The 15222-nt window shown below is 32.7% G+C and overlaps 1 protein-coding gene across 1 annotated transcript; it reads right to left on the reverse strand.

The window, feature by feature from the left end:
• Window positions 1-4510: 4510 nt before the first annotated feature.
• LOC133289964 (rho GTPase-activating protein 5-like) lies at window positions 4511-8548 on the reverse strand. Its single transcript, XM_061488005.1, has 5 exons — window positions 8367-8548; window positions 7057-7177; window positions 6731-6850; window positions 6159-6389; window positions 4511-5140 (listed from the first exon to the last, which is right to left on the reverse strand). The coding sequence occupies exons 1-5, from the start codon at window positions 8534-8536 to the stop codon at window positions 4577-4579; spliced, it is 1206 nt and encodes a 401-aa protein (XP_061343989.1). The 5' UTR covers window positions 8537-8548; the 3' UTR covers window positions 4511-4576.
• Window positions 8549-15222: the final 6674 nt, after the last annotated feature.

The raw sequence follows: 15222 nt of genomic DNA on the forward strand, positions 1-15222 counted from the left end.
CCTCAAAACCCCAAGTTGAACCCGTGACTCCCAGATCTCTGCACTTTTTTTAAAAAAAAATATTATACACGAAATAACATCGTTTGATAGGTAAAAATAATAAAAAACAAAACAAAAACTCCTTAATCCGATGATCTTCTCTACTGTGCTGGTTCTTCTTTTTTGACTGTTAATTTATCGTGTCGCCGCCTCTCCTCCGCTATTCTCTATTGGGTAAGAGATCTCCTTTCACATACTGTTATAGGTGCATGAGAAGGACAAGAAGAGCCTGATATAACTTTTCATTAACTCCATTGAAATATGTGTTCTATACTCTGATGGTTTGATACTTTGATTAGCTTGTGAATATTGACTTATGGATGTAATTGGTTGAATTTAAGTATATTTTGAATCTTTAACGATTGGTGGTTTGATTTTTTTGAATTTTTCATATAAAATCGAGTAAGTGAAGTAACCCAATAAACCCCCAATTGAACTCGTGACCCTTGACATCAGTCGAGTCGATGGTTAGGTCGGATCTTTAAACAAGGCTGGAAAGTGCAAATTAAAATTATTAATATAATGAGAAATGCATATATTGATAATAGTCAACAGAGAATAATTTTTGGTTAGATAAATCTGAAAACATATTAGACTTCCTATAAAACAAAAAAATATTTGTTTGATTGTGTTTTTTTTTATTAAAACTATTATGCAGAGTAATCAATGGAACGAATGGTTTTTATGTTTTCTTTGTTTTGAAAATTAAAATTCAAAACATAAAACACAAACAACCAAAACATATTTTCTAAAATTGATTTAAAACTAAAAAATAATTATAGTTTTTAAAATTATTTTTACAAAATAGATATTATTAAATAATTTTTTATTTTTTTATTCTAAAAATTTAAAAATTATTTTTGAAAATGAAATCTACGCTCAAATTCCGAGTATGATGTATAACAAATAATAAGGCAGGAACTTCGAGACTGTAACTAGATTCTGCATGATGTTCAATTAGGCATGCATGGACATTGACATCATGCCGCAAAATAACCATAAGAAAATACAAATAAAATAATGAAAATTTTGCATTTGATTTCAACAAAATCTTTTTAAAAAAAATCGAGAAAAATCAAAACGAATCATAACTAATTATTGAATAGATTGATTACGTGAGAAGATTTCCGAATGCAAGGAAAGGTCAGTTAGCAAATTGATTTGTATTAATTAAATTTTCTTACTTAATAACCACTTATCTTATTATACATGAGCCATAATTTATGGAATCTGTTCGGTTGGGATAGACCGTAAATGTTCGCCGATATTTAAGAGAGAAATACCACAAAGGGTGTATGGATTATTGTGAAATAAATGGTACGGAGTTAACCAATACATGACGTATGTTCACAATGATAACAGAAATAAAAATAAGCCAAAATTGTGTGCCTTGTTCCTTTGCTTTTATTTATAGTGCTTACGTTATTGGATTGGACCTTAGCTACCTTCGGGTTGTTATCAAGGCTGATTTGGTCGTTTGGATGAGGCTCTCCTTGTGATCAAGTTGTTAGAGGTTTCAATGGTAAAAGACAGAGCTTTCCTTTTAAAACACTCTAGCTCCTTAAAACTTAGACACTTTCTCTTCTCAACAATATAAGTTTCATTTTAGATGGAAAAATTTTTATCTAAATTTAAGTGTTTTTTTTTTGGTATAAACAAATAATCTATCCCCCCTTCGAGGAGAGAGGCATGTCAAATTTGTTTGAGACAGGGTTTGAACCCCTAACCTAAGCAAATCCTTAGAAGCTCAGTTGCCAACTGAGCTACCCTTGGAGGTCTTGGAGGTTAGTTGATAAAAATTGACTATTTCATAAAACTAATCGGGTTCAAGTATAGAGTAGATATCAATATTGTTAGGCACAGTGGTGGGCCCAAGAAATTTTATTTATGTGTTCATATTTAGTCTGAATATTTAGTGGAGGGGGTATTGCCCCCTGAAAAAAAAAATTAAACAAAGTTTTAAATGTCTTACAAAATAAAAGAATATAAACAAAAAAGGGTTTATATCTCTCATATTATATAAACCAAATTTTTTGTCATGTTAAGAAAAAGACAAGACCAATTCATTGAATAATGTGTCATCTTACTTTCTTTTTGGTATCATCATCTTACTTTCTTTAATATTATATAACTTGTCTTTTTCTTAACATGACAAAAATTTCGCTCATATGATATAAGAGATATAATCCTCAAACAACAAAAGAAAAGAAAACTTCGACTTAACATAAAAAAATAGTAATCAACTTAATGATATAAAACCAGTAAAACATAAGCAGTAAATAAGATGTGTTTCTTTCTTAGTACCTATGCTTATATTCCTGGCAATGCATTCACTAAAATTGCTCCTCGAGTGACATTCCTAATTAATTAAAAAATAGGTTCGTTTTTTCTACAGTCAATGTAGATAACTTATCTATATTGAGCCCAAAACGACGTCGTTTTGAAGCAAAAATCAAGGTATTTTTATAATTATAATTTATTTCAGGGTTATAATAGTCTTTTTTATTATAATTTTTTAATTTTTCAACACAAAATGACGTCGTTTTGGGAGCGAATGTAGATAACTTATCTACATTCACTTTAGAAACATTAAAGTCTTAAAAAATATCTTTTTTTTTTTTTAAAAAAATGTATGACCAAATGTATGTGTGCACTTGCACACATTGGCAACCAAATAGGTTTGCCAATAGTTAGGCACCATATGATTAAGTTTCAGCCCAAAAGAATTCTATTTTGTAATTTTAATTATGGGTTTATCGTTTTTTCTGCCACAAATTATCTCCAACAACTCCAAAATTACATCATTTTAAGTATTGTAAGAATTAATGAATGATGTGTTGGTGAAACTCATATAACAAAATAATAAATAAAATTTCTAAAATATCCTTTATTAATTTTCTCATCCCCAAAACAACATAATTTTAGAATTCTTGATGATAACTTGATCTTGTAACAGGAGAAATATTTTTTCCTTTAATTATATTAGATTCTTATAAAAAAACTTCCTATCTAAATAGTTTTCATATAATATTATTAGATTGATTTGGTTTAAAATATAAATTCGGTCCAAACCATTTATCTCGATTAGAATTAGATTAGTTTTTCATCAAAATATATCAAGTATGTCTAAACTAATTCACTAAAACAAGCTAAATACAAGCTCAAACAAGGATGCGCGATATACTCGGTATCCGGAAGCAAGACTATTGCTGGCCAGGAACCTGGATTCTAGACACGCTATGACTCGGGTCATGAATGATTTGAGGATATCAAGCCCTCCACGAGGGGTTATCGAGCAGAGAAACGACAAGAGATGTCGGCTCAGGAAGTCGAGGGCAGACTTATAATGTGAGTCGCAGCTGAAATAGAAGACCCAAAGGCACTATAAATAAGGCAACCCAGAATGAATAACCCGACATAATGGAAAGAAGAAGTAATTTGGAGGCCAGAAATCACAGAGGTGGTCATGTGGATGATAGAGTTGAAAATACTTGTTCATAGGGATGGTGGTGCACGTCAGACATATGAGAATATGCCATGTGGAAAGCAGTTATCATTGCTTGGAAGAAATAACGTCTCAAGTAGCAGATAAAAAGTAAAGCAGAGGTAATATACATATATCTTGGCTACAAAGGATAATAGAGGAGGAACAAAATGTTCCCATGTCTTTCAAGTGTTCTATAAGGGTTGAGAGCCTAATGCCATATTTAGGTCTCAGCTCAAATTCTACCCTTGGGTCAGCAATGTTTAAAAATTGATCATCCTGAATTTAGGATAAGATATACAAATGCATAAATAGAGTCCCGCAGCTAATAAGGTGGAGGAAAAAGCCCGACTAAAAGAGTTTCTATTCCTGAATAAAACCAAGAGTTAAATAGAGAAAATTAATGAATACATGCACCCTGGTAGCTTGGATAACCAAGCTGCCCGGCTGTGGGGCAACTGTTATGGACCTGCATGAGGCCCATATGTTCAGATGGCCCCCCAAAAGGTGAATACTTGACAGCTAAACATGGAGACAGTCGGGCCCATGAAGCAAGGGATCCAGGTTATTCAAACCCTAAAGGTAAACTCTATAAATAGGAGATAAAGACCACATGTATGGACTAATCTCGCTCTTATTATTATGCAATCACTGTGCATACACACCACCCATTGGCTAAAGCCTCATAGTTGTGTACGGTGATTCGTGACCCTCCGAGGTATCTAATTCATAGATACCTAGAGAGAGAGCACAAGATCTCACATTGATCTACTACCTCCAGGCTAGACATCTCTATCGCTTAGACAGAACACTTTTTAATAATTTTATACATAAAAAATCTTTTTAATTTTAACATCCAAATAATATATTTAATTAAAAGATGCTTCTCATGTAGCACATTTAAATGTAAAATAACTTTAACTTTTCGAAAAAAAAATTCTAAAATAAAAAAGGCATAAAAAAATTATTTTTTCAAAATCACCCCAAATAGAAAATTGAATTACTACAGCCATTTTGAATAATGCGTGATGCTCTCAAAGGGTCCATAGTCTTTCACCGCCAAGCTTCAGCCAACTCAGTTCTAGAGTTTATAAGCCCAATAATTGCACTTCTCCTGTTCTTCTCTGTAGATCCTTCTACTGGCAGCTCAATCACTTTTCTGGAACATGTGACATTGTTACAATTATTCAAGTGAAGGTTTTTGCTCATGCTAATATTTGCTTGAATTTCATTTCTCAAAGAGCAAAGTTGAGAGACAACATTGCAAGGGAAACTCTTAGCCAGCAACCTTATATTCTCAGCAGGTGTAGCCAAACTTCTGGATTCAGTTTCACTTTCAGAGCCATCTTCAATAAGATGACTAGGGCTCTGTAGAGAAGGTTCTTCAGCAACAAAGACGGTATCCTCTTCACTATGATCACTTTCACTTTCACTACCATCCTTGAATATCAACTGTGAAGAGCTCTCGTGCCCATCATCACCAAAAGTATCTAAATTTGAAACATGATTTGATTTTGTCATAGACTCCTCTCTTTCTCTCAGTGTCTTCATCACAAGAGTCTTGAGAAAATTCATCACTTGTACCGCATACATCAAAGCCGTCAAAGGATCTGCCATCTGTAGTAGACAAGTCAGAAATGCTATTATTGCACAACATCATCAACGTCAACAACATCTTTACCTCAAACTAGTTGGGGTCGGTGATAGATAAATCCAAATGAAAAGTATGAAAAAATTGACAAAAAAAGAAAAGAATAAAATTTAAATATATATATAACAATATCCACAAAAAAATAGCATTAAACAATTAAAGGGAAAATTAAATTAAATAAAGATTATAAGAGGACAAAAAAGAATAAGAAAATTAAAACAAAGAGTAAAATAACCTGATACCAATAAGGCAAATCGCGGTGTACAAGGTTTCGTGACTTGTAAAGATAGGGGTGAGTTGATTATATGTAACCTTACTCTTTTTTGCAACTAAACCGATGCTATAATAAAAACAACATACTAAAAACATTATAGGAAGAAGAGAAAGCACAGTGCTTAGGGAGAACAGTTCACATATATTCACCATAGTAAATAGAAACACTGATATTGCACCATAGATCAACAATAAGCTCTGATCAACACTATAATTTTGAGTCTAATGGTAACATACTAAAAACAAGATTTAGGAAGATAATAAAGCTCATCAAATTTATTGTACTGAGGGAGAATAGTTTTCAAGTAGTAGTCACCAGAGCCAAAAAGAAATAATTTCCCTTAATAAATACTTCTCTGATTTGGACATGTCATGCCATTCCTAAGAGATGTTCAATCATCTAAAAGATTGCACATTGTTCCAGAACCAGCACAAATTATCACCTCTTGCAGAAGCTCTAACACCCTTTATAATGTAAAAACAAAATCTAATTACATGAATCTTTTTTTCAGCAAAAATGTTAGATTACTTAAATGAATGACAGTTAAACAAACCACATGAGAGAAAGATTATAAAATCGGATATAACAAAATGAAGTTGTACCCAATAACGTGAAGTTGGCTTGTATAAACTCAATCACAAAAAATATGGGTGAGAGACAGAGAGTAGAACCGTATCCTAAATATACAAGAAAACATGATATTGACTTACTTGAGTCATGTTTGGTGCAAAAACCATTGCAACATTACGTGCATCCATCTTGTTCAAATGTTCCAGTTGAGCAACATCAGCCATTAGGTTTATTGCCCAATCTAGCAAAGTGGCTTCTGTCTGAGGAAGAAGCCTCACAAGCTGAGCAAATTCTTCTTCTGATTGGGACTGCATCACCTGCTCTTGTGAAAGTGAGTCTAATACCCCAGTTGGTAGTTCTCTGAACCAAGCCTGAAAAAAAAACACAAGAATATCAAATTAATGCAGTAACCCTCTTAATATAGTTTTCTTAATGAGTTCATGTTCTCGGTTAATGTATCCACCCTCAGGAAAAAATAAAGGAAGAGGTATCGAAACAAATTAATTTATGGGAATATTGTTTCTCGTGTTGCATGAGATAGTTTGTCTTATGCAACTTAAGAAACAATATTCTCTTAATTTATTTATCAAATTTTCAAATTGAAGAAAGGACCAAAATCTACAATTGAAGAACCAAATTCTAAAGAAATGTCTAACCAATTTGTATTTTGAAAAAAAAAAAAAGTGATTCTGAAGAAAAAATCTAGTAATACCTTTATAAGACCTGCTAAGTAGTGCACGTCAACGCCATCTGGTACAATCCCTCTATTTAATTGTTCCCTCACAAACTCCTCTTGACTATTCTCAGCATTAATTCTGAAGATTCCTTCAGCCTGAATGTATGCATTAAAATCTCAACTTCAAGTCTAGTATAAACAGCAAATCATATAAAAGCTTTCTGGTAAAATCAAAAACAAACAACAGATAAAGTTTTGAGATTGTTCATCCACTAGCTGGCATTATTTGGCCAAGTAATGTAATTACTCAAATCAATTTTAGATTCTCACTAACAAGGAAGGGTAAGACATAGAAGAAATACCTGCAGACCTCCTTGTGCATACAAATGTCTTTGCATTAACAAGAGTATTGTAGGTACACTATTCCCTCTAGCATCAAAAGAAAGCTGCATTGATTCTGTTGAAACCCCAAATATATTTGCGCTGTGGATAATAAAATAAAATATATCAACACTCAAACAGATATTTAAAGAATCAGGTAGAGAAGACTGCCAAAAGAAGATGAACAGATGGATGGTTTGTCAACTAAAGTGCAAATGCAATGTGCATGTATCACCAAGGGCTGTAATGGAAAATCTTATACAAATTGAGTTGCAAGAAATTATCAATTGTTTTATGATCGTAACTGCGACACCATTGATGAAGTGGACTACAGTCTCAAAGAAACAACACTAGTATGTACCTTTCATCAAGCTTCAAGCTTGACAAAGACAGGTAAAATAGAGTGCAAAAAAGACAAACTGTAGATGCAGGGCAAGGCATTGGGAAGAGAAGAGGATTACTGTTTTTTCATGTCACACTGTACAATTTCTGGCTTCTATCAGACTTCTATAATAACGAATATTACAAGGGAATCACAGTCCATGGGGAACAACGTAAATTCACATGATAAGAAATCACAGTCCATGAGGAACAATGTAAATTCACATGACAAGAGATATCACACTGCAAGTGTTTACAAAAAGACTGCCATTGCATAAGCAAACAACGAGCTGAGATTAAACATAACTGTGACACTAAATTACTGGAATTCCAGTCTTTCACTTTTACGATGATTGCAAAATGCCATTTGTTATAAATCAAATATGAATTTTAAACTTCAAGAAGATTAAGCCATTGGCATGCATGTGTCAAACAGAACAAGAAGATAATCTTGCTGCAATGTAAAGAACCTTGGGATACACCACTCCAAAAGCTAGCTCAAGGGGTAAGAGTGCCCAAGGCCTTATAAAGGCCATATTAGTTGCCCATCCAATCAACGTGAGACTATATATCTCAACACGTCCCCTCACGCAAGAGCCCTTTAGGCTAGAAGCGTGGAATTGCACAGGCCCATTTTTGGTTTACCTTTTAGTGTTTTTTATTTTTTATTTTAATTCCACTTTTTAAAGCGGGGGACAGTGAGACTCTGATATCTTGGGATACACTACCCCAAAAGCTAGCTCAAGGGGTGGGAGTGCCCAAGGCCTTATATAAAGGCCATATTAGTTGTCCCATCCGATCAACATGAGACTATATATCTCAACAATAACCTGTAATTACACATAACAAAATTACATAAAAAAATAAAAACTTTTGGCATAACAAATTGAACAAATGCACATGAACCAACCTGGCACTGGGAACCCTTCTGGGGACTTCAGGTTCGAACTCAACAGGCAAGCCAAGAAAACCATTGAAACGGTCAAAGGTGACATGTGCAACATGCCTAACATTAGAAGGCAAGCCAATATCCATTGAAGAGAAGTCACCACCACTCCTAATACTACTACAACCAATCATGGATTTCCTTAAAGCAACAACCAAAAGTGACAAAATAGACACTTGATCTCCCTCGCTGTCCCTTTCTTTCTTTTTTCTGTATCCTTCTTCTTCAACCTCCTCTGCACCCAAATGGTGTTCCACTTCCTCCACTGTGTCAAAATGGGAACTTGGGTGCCCACGTGGACTTGAAGAGCTTGAGGATGAAGGGGAGTGAGATGGTGATTGGAGCACTTCAGTCATGTCTCGTTTTGTGTTGTTTTGATTAAGCTAATTGTTTTGTGGGAACAAGTATTAGTCTTTTTGTGTTGTGTGATATGATATCTATTATTCTATTTTCTTCAGGGAATGGAAAGACATGATTTTGACGACATGAATGTGAAGTGGCGTTTGATTCAAGAAAAGGGTCTTGGAAGGTGAGACGTTACTGTCATTCCTGTGCCTTCACCTGGTCGTCTTGCCTTTTAAGGCTAAAGAGAGAGAGAGAAAGAGAGGTTGTTAGGGTGGTGGAGAAGGTGGAGAGAGAGGGAATAATGACATGTACTATAAGATCTTATGTAGCTGGGGACACTACTTTACAGGTGGTGGCACACAATGATTTCCACCTCACGAGAACCTTTGAGTCTTCCCTAATTCCCATTGCATGTTTATTTATAGGACAACTTTCCAGGAAAATTAATATTGACTTTATCACTGAGGGGTAGCACTTATTAATCACATAATTATTTGTGTCTATTTCGAAGAGAATGACAATAGTTTTCACTGTGTGACTTTTAATTTATTTATTATTTTACAATATAATAAAAGGTTTATCTAATCTCATATTATATAAGAGTTATGTCATAAATGCAAAATGGTGGAGTCACTATCTAAAAAAGAAAAAAGAAAAAAAAAGGATAGGATATTGTGACACATAAATAATGTTACGCACAATGTTACGACCACATCTTAACTGTTGATTTCCGTCAATCAACGGTTATTATTTTTCAAATCAAACTCATTAATTAATTATTAATTCGCAATAAATGATAAGCGTTGATTGGGGAAAATCAACGGTTAAGATGTGGTCGTAACATTGTGCGTAACATTATTTGTGTGTCACAATATCATATCCCAAAAAAAAATATTGCACGGTTATCGAACAAGTGTGTAGGAATGAAATCTTGGATTTGGATCTTCTTATATGAAAAAATGGTAATGTGGTCATGTTATTTAATCACAACAATTCATTTAAAAATTATATATTTTTCTCTCTCTTATCTCATCATCAATTAGTAAAAATAAATGATTGTGATTAAATAATATGATCACTTCTCCAAAAGAGAGGATCCAAATCCTGAAAATTTATCTCATGTAACAAGAGAATAAATTTTCCCTATAATAAAATACAAAACTAATGATATTTAATAATTTTTAAATTTTTATGTAAAACTTTAAATAAATAATTATGTTTAAAATTAGATGTGTAGTGAACAAGAGACTAATCTACAATCAAAATCCTTAGTGATGATTCATGCCTATCTATCTTCCCTCAGCCATTTTTTAGTGAAGTGTCTTTTATTTATTTTTATTTTTTTGCTTTCTTTTTCTCCCTACTTTAGAGAACTCTTTTATTATAAACATGAATTTGTATTGGTCATTTTATTGTACATGGTTAAATTAAGAAGCCCTAGGCCTAGGCATTGCCTTATTAAACTACTTGGTCCCCACCGTGGAAGGAACATTGAGGGTTATATCAGCCCAAACACTCTATAATGTTGTCCCAAGGTGTCCTTAATTTCGCTATCATTGCTTGAACGTGAGGGCTTTGTCGGCGGAATGAAAATTTCTTTAAGATGTAATTCTAAATCTTCTTAATAAATTAGTCTGATAAACTTTTTAATTAATTAAAAATAGTTCACAATTTGTTGAGAATTTGAGATATCAAATGCTTAGGTCTTTTAATTTAATATTTTTATTTCAATTAATCAAAAATATTTTAGATTAATTTTTTACTAACAAGATTTAGCATCGTTCTTAAGGAAATTAACCAAGTAGCTTCTAACCTTGGAAAAAAGATTTTTGAATAAGACCAGAATCATAGAAAAACTGCTTCTTCTTCTTTTTTTAAATGGAGCAACTTTCGATTTATTTCTCAAAATGGATTATTTTCATTATGATGATTCTCAAATGATGTATTTTTTCATTACATAATTATGGAAAATAATTTTCGCTATTGAACAATCTGTAACAAGAAGATTTTGATGTGATACAAAAAGGAGAGAATCAGAACATAATGAGAGAGAGACAAACATACTAGAATGAGAGGTTGATTGAGGGAGAAAAGAGAATGGGAGAATAATTGGGAGGAAATTACTCTCTTCTTGTTTATTCTATTCAACCAACTAACTTTTTATAATAATTTACAATAAAATAGCAACGATAATAAATGAAAATAATTTTAATTGATATCAACCCCAATTGATTGATATCAGTCTAATCCTAATAGTTTATGATATAATCCTAAATTGATATCAATCACAATTAATTCATATTAGTCTAGTCATTTTATTAATACTAATTAATACCAATTATAATTATTTGATATTAATCTAAGGAGAAAGTTATACTTACAACCTATTTTCTTTACAACCATATATCTTAACCGTTGATTTCCGCCAATCAACGGTTATTATTTATTGTGATTTAATAATTAATTAATAAATTTAATTTGCGAAAATCTTAACCGTTGATTGACGGAAATCAACGGTTAAGATATATGGTTGTAAGAGGTTGTAAAGAAAATAGGTTGTAAATATAACCTTTCCCTTAATCTAATGATTACGAAATATAATTATCACACAATTCCTGTTAAAAAAAGTCTAGTTCATGTTTATCAAAAGAAAAAATATTATCATATTTACAACGAATGTTTGTGTTTCGGTCAGTTCAATTAGCTAACCCAAGAATTGGAGCCCAATATCATAGGCCTATATATCCCCTGCTATACCAGCAATGCCATTAGGGGTGAAAGTGGGCTGGGCTAGGCCAAGCTATGCCCCGAAAAGTCCAAGCCTACTTCAAAAAAAAATCAATTTGGCCTGGCCCAAGCCTAGTATGAGTCTAACTGTTAGCCTGACTTGACCCGTTTATAAAAAAATAAATGGTTTGGCCTAGTCCATTAGTTTGTTAATTTTTAAACTCAAAAGCAGAATCATGAATCAACTTTACAAAATACTTAAATTCTGTTGCTATACCAAAAATCATAATTTCAACGTCCAAACAGAATCATGAATCACAATAAAACTCATACAATCTGCATTTAAATCAATTTCAAAAGCAAAATGCTTAAACTAAATAACATATATTTCATCAGATCCAACAAATAAATCCATACTATGTAAATTAAAATAACTACATGAATCTTACAAACACATCATCATGTTTGTAGTAAGTATAACATCTCCCAAAAACTTTTTAATATATTCATATATACAATCTAACATACTGAGATGTTGGTTCCTCCTAGGGGTGTTCATCAATCGATCCAAACCGCCATAATCGAACCGAAAAACCGAAAACCGAAAAATCAAAAACCGAAAAAAACCGCAAATTTTAATTGGATTGGATCGGTTTTCGGATTGGTCAATCCAAACCGATCCAATATATTAATGTCCCTCTACCTACTTGGGTTTTTCCCCAATCATAGCCCAAAAATTTCTAAACCAAAGACTCATTAACCCATCAACTAAACTCAAGAAAAAACCTAGTCACATCTCATTAACAAAATTTAATTTGTGTAGAGCTTTATATCTCATTGCCAAAAAAGGAAAAATTACATTATCGTTTAATGATGCTTTTATATTTTTAGAAAATAAAATTACAAAGTCAATATATACAAAAGATGTTATTTGCACAATAATCATGAAATACATTTTAGGATTTTTAAAAAACCGAAAACCGATCCAATCCAAACCAAAATTTTTTGGATTTGATCGGATCGGATTTGAAAAAAAATTCAAACTGAATGGATGATTACATGATCAAACCGAATAGATTGGATCGGATGATTTTTGCTTCCAAAACCGATCCAATCCAGACCGCGAACACCCCTAGTTCCTCCTACATAAGAAATAAAGTCAGATTTCTATTAAAATATAATCGAATATAATTAAGTTATAAATAATTGTAATTGATTAAATTTATATCTTTTATTTTTTCTTCAAGTCATACTTATTCTATTTTATTTTATTTAAAATAAATAGTACAATATAGGCCAGCCTGTAGGCTTATAGGCCAGACCTTGTGAAAATGAGCCTACGGCCTTTTTATTAAACAAGGTCCAAGCTCGGCCTATTTTACGAAATATACTAGGTCAGGTCTGACCTGACGTAGGCCGAGCCGTAGGCCCCTGTAGGCCGGCTCGGCCCAATTTCACCCGTAACAGCCATGACAGAGCTATCATAACAGTGCTGACCCATCAAACGTCCCAACGTAAGACACCTAAACGTTCTACGTTGGAATATTCCCCTCTCACTTTTCCTTGCACAACAGTCGTTCTAATGCTGACAATGACTGCAAGATGCCTTGCCCCAGTTAGACCAGGCTATAGTGGCTCAACCATGTCTCCATTGACCTAGCTCTTTCTCCTATCCTCATGGATCTCAACCCTACCTATAAATACCCTCCCCTTTTCACTATCAAAACACACACTATTCACTCTTGGTATGAACTGTTATGCTGCCAATATAGCCATATTACACCATCCCCTCTTGATATAACACTTGGAAAACTCTTGTAGAGCTTTGGTTCATACCACTGTTGCTTAAGGATATCCCTAAAACGATATACTTTGTCCTTCAAAGGACACATGACTGATTCTCTAGCACAACTTATAGTTTAGTCAGATTATCTATAGCACTATGGTATGGTCTGTTTTTAACAAAGTTTCTCAATAATGATCAAGCAGCATGAGCTATATTGTTAATCTCACTAGTAAATTCATTTGGGTAAAGAGATTTGAATAGTATGTGGCTGCTCAGAATGGTAAATATACCTGACAAATCTTCTTATAAGTTATTTATCCTGTCAATGTTCTCTTTAGATTTGTTCTTTTAATCCATTTGATGTAAAAAGCAAAAATTTATCTAATTAATTCAAAATTTAAATATTTTATCAAAATAATACAGCAAAATACATTTAGCAAATATGTGAACTCAAGTCACGCACCTTCTGCGACTTAAACACACACTATTCTTTAAGTGTTTTATTGTATTATTTTGATAAAATATTTAATTTTAAATCAATCCGATAAAAACTTTTCAATTTTACATCAATATGATCAAAAAGGTGTTCTGATTTCAATACCACTTGTCGTTATGTCAGCATAGAATTAAAACTTGTTTTGAATACTTTGTTAAAGGATAGGACAAGAAAAAATCTGTACATCTGGCTTCTCTCCCGTTGTTGAATAATTGAAGAGACATAATTTTTTAATAAAACTAATGGGGTCCTTGCATAACAACAAATGTGTATATGTCTTAACATTATCTTACCCAACATCTTGATGAAGGTGCTCGAGCAATTAAATTAGCATTGTAACTGTATATGACAACCTGGATTTGTGATTACTTCAAAGTTATACTTCTAACCTAACACATGCTACAATCCATACAAGAAAGTTCAGCAACTGAGATTTGAAGATGAAAAAAGAGAGGAAAGAAAAAAAAAAAAAATTGGTGTTAGATGGGCTGTATATTGGAACCTAATGAATCTTGAGATGCTCACGCAACATAACAAGAACAAAAAAATAGCAGAATCTTGGACTTTTTTCCTTAACGGATATAATGCCCAAAAAAAATACTCTATGCCTTTTGTTGACGAAATTTCTAATATACTACGGCCGTACTTATCTCCACCCAATAAAAATATAACATCTGTATCAATATATTTTTTGAAGAGAGAAATATATTTTTTTTATATTTATATATTTCTTGAAATACATAATTTGTAATTTCATTTTAAATAGAAGTCGTACACATACTCAGTGCGAGAATAATAGCAAAGATATTCTCATTTATTGGGGTCTTTATGGCTGGATAAGGCTCTACATTTAACTACAACATGTAATTCTCCCGTTATACAAAGTTAGGAACTATGAAGTAAAATAAAAAGTGAAAAGCAGAATATGCCTAGCACAACCTTTTGTACTAGCCAGAAAAACCAACTTTAAGGAAAGAAAACCGTTGTGGTTCCCATGTTCATGCTCAAATTCAAAATGGCAGGCACAAATGTCGAACATGGTTTGCAATTAGCTCTCCAAGTGCAAACGGACTATACTAAGTAAACTCCTTTTTCTTTTTTTCGTGATTTTGACACTATACATCTTTTAGTTCCATGTTTTCTTAAGAACCTCAAGAAGTATATTAGGCTCCTACCCACTATAGCAGACAAAATTCTTTTAGAGAGAGCTTGTCTTTCAAGTGAGCAAATAAAAATAGGGAATCAGTTTGTCATGTTATAGGAATAACACTGTTTCTTTCTATAACAAGGATTCGGTTTCATATCCTGACTTTTTTTTTTAAGCGTGGGTCCTACACTTGATTTGTGTGTATAGATAAAATGCTCTTATTATGTCACATGACAAAAAGCGAACCCATAAAAATATACTTAACTAAGATTCAAAGAAAAGATTCATTAGTAACAAGGGAGCAGAGTAAATGAAAAGA

The sequence above is a fragment of the Gastrolobium bilobum genome, unplaced genomic scaffold (genome assembly GCF_033153095.1).
Source record: "Gastrolobium bilobum isolate Gb01-03AN ecotype WA unplaced genomic scaffold, APGP_CSIRO_Gbil_v1 utg101407, whole genome shotgun sequence".
Classification (NCBI taxonomy): Eukaryota; Viridiplantae; Streptophyta; class Magnoliopsida; order Fabales; family Fabaceae; genus Gastrolobium; species Gastrolobium bilobum.

Coding starts and splice junctions, on each gene's coding strand:
- LOC133289964 (XM_061488005.1), bottom strand. CDS start 8,536: ATGATTGGTTGTAGTAGTATTAGGAGTGGTGGTGACTTCTCTTCAATG. Junction 6,851..7,056: donor ATGCACAAGGAGGTCTGCAG/GTATTTCTTCTA, acceptor GCATACATTCAG/GCTGAAGGAATCTTCAGAAT. Junction 5,141..6,158: donor TTGCACCAAACATGACTCAA/GTAAGTCAATAT, acceptor TGTCTACTACAG/ATGGCAGATCCTTTGACGGC.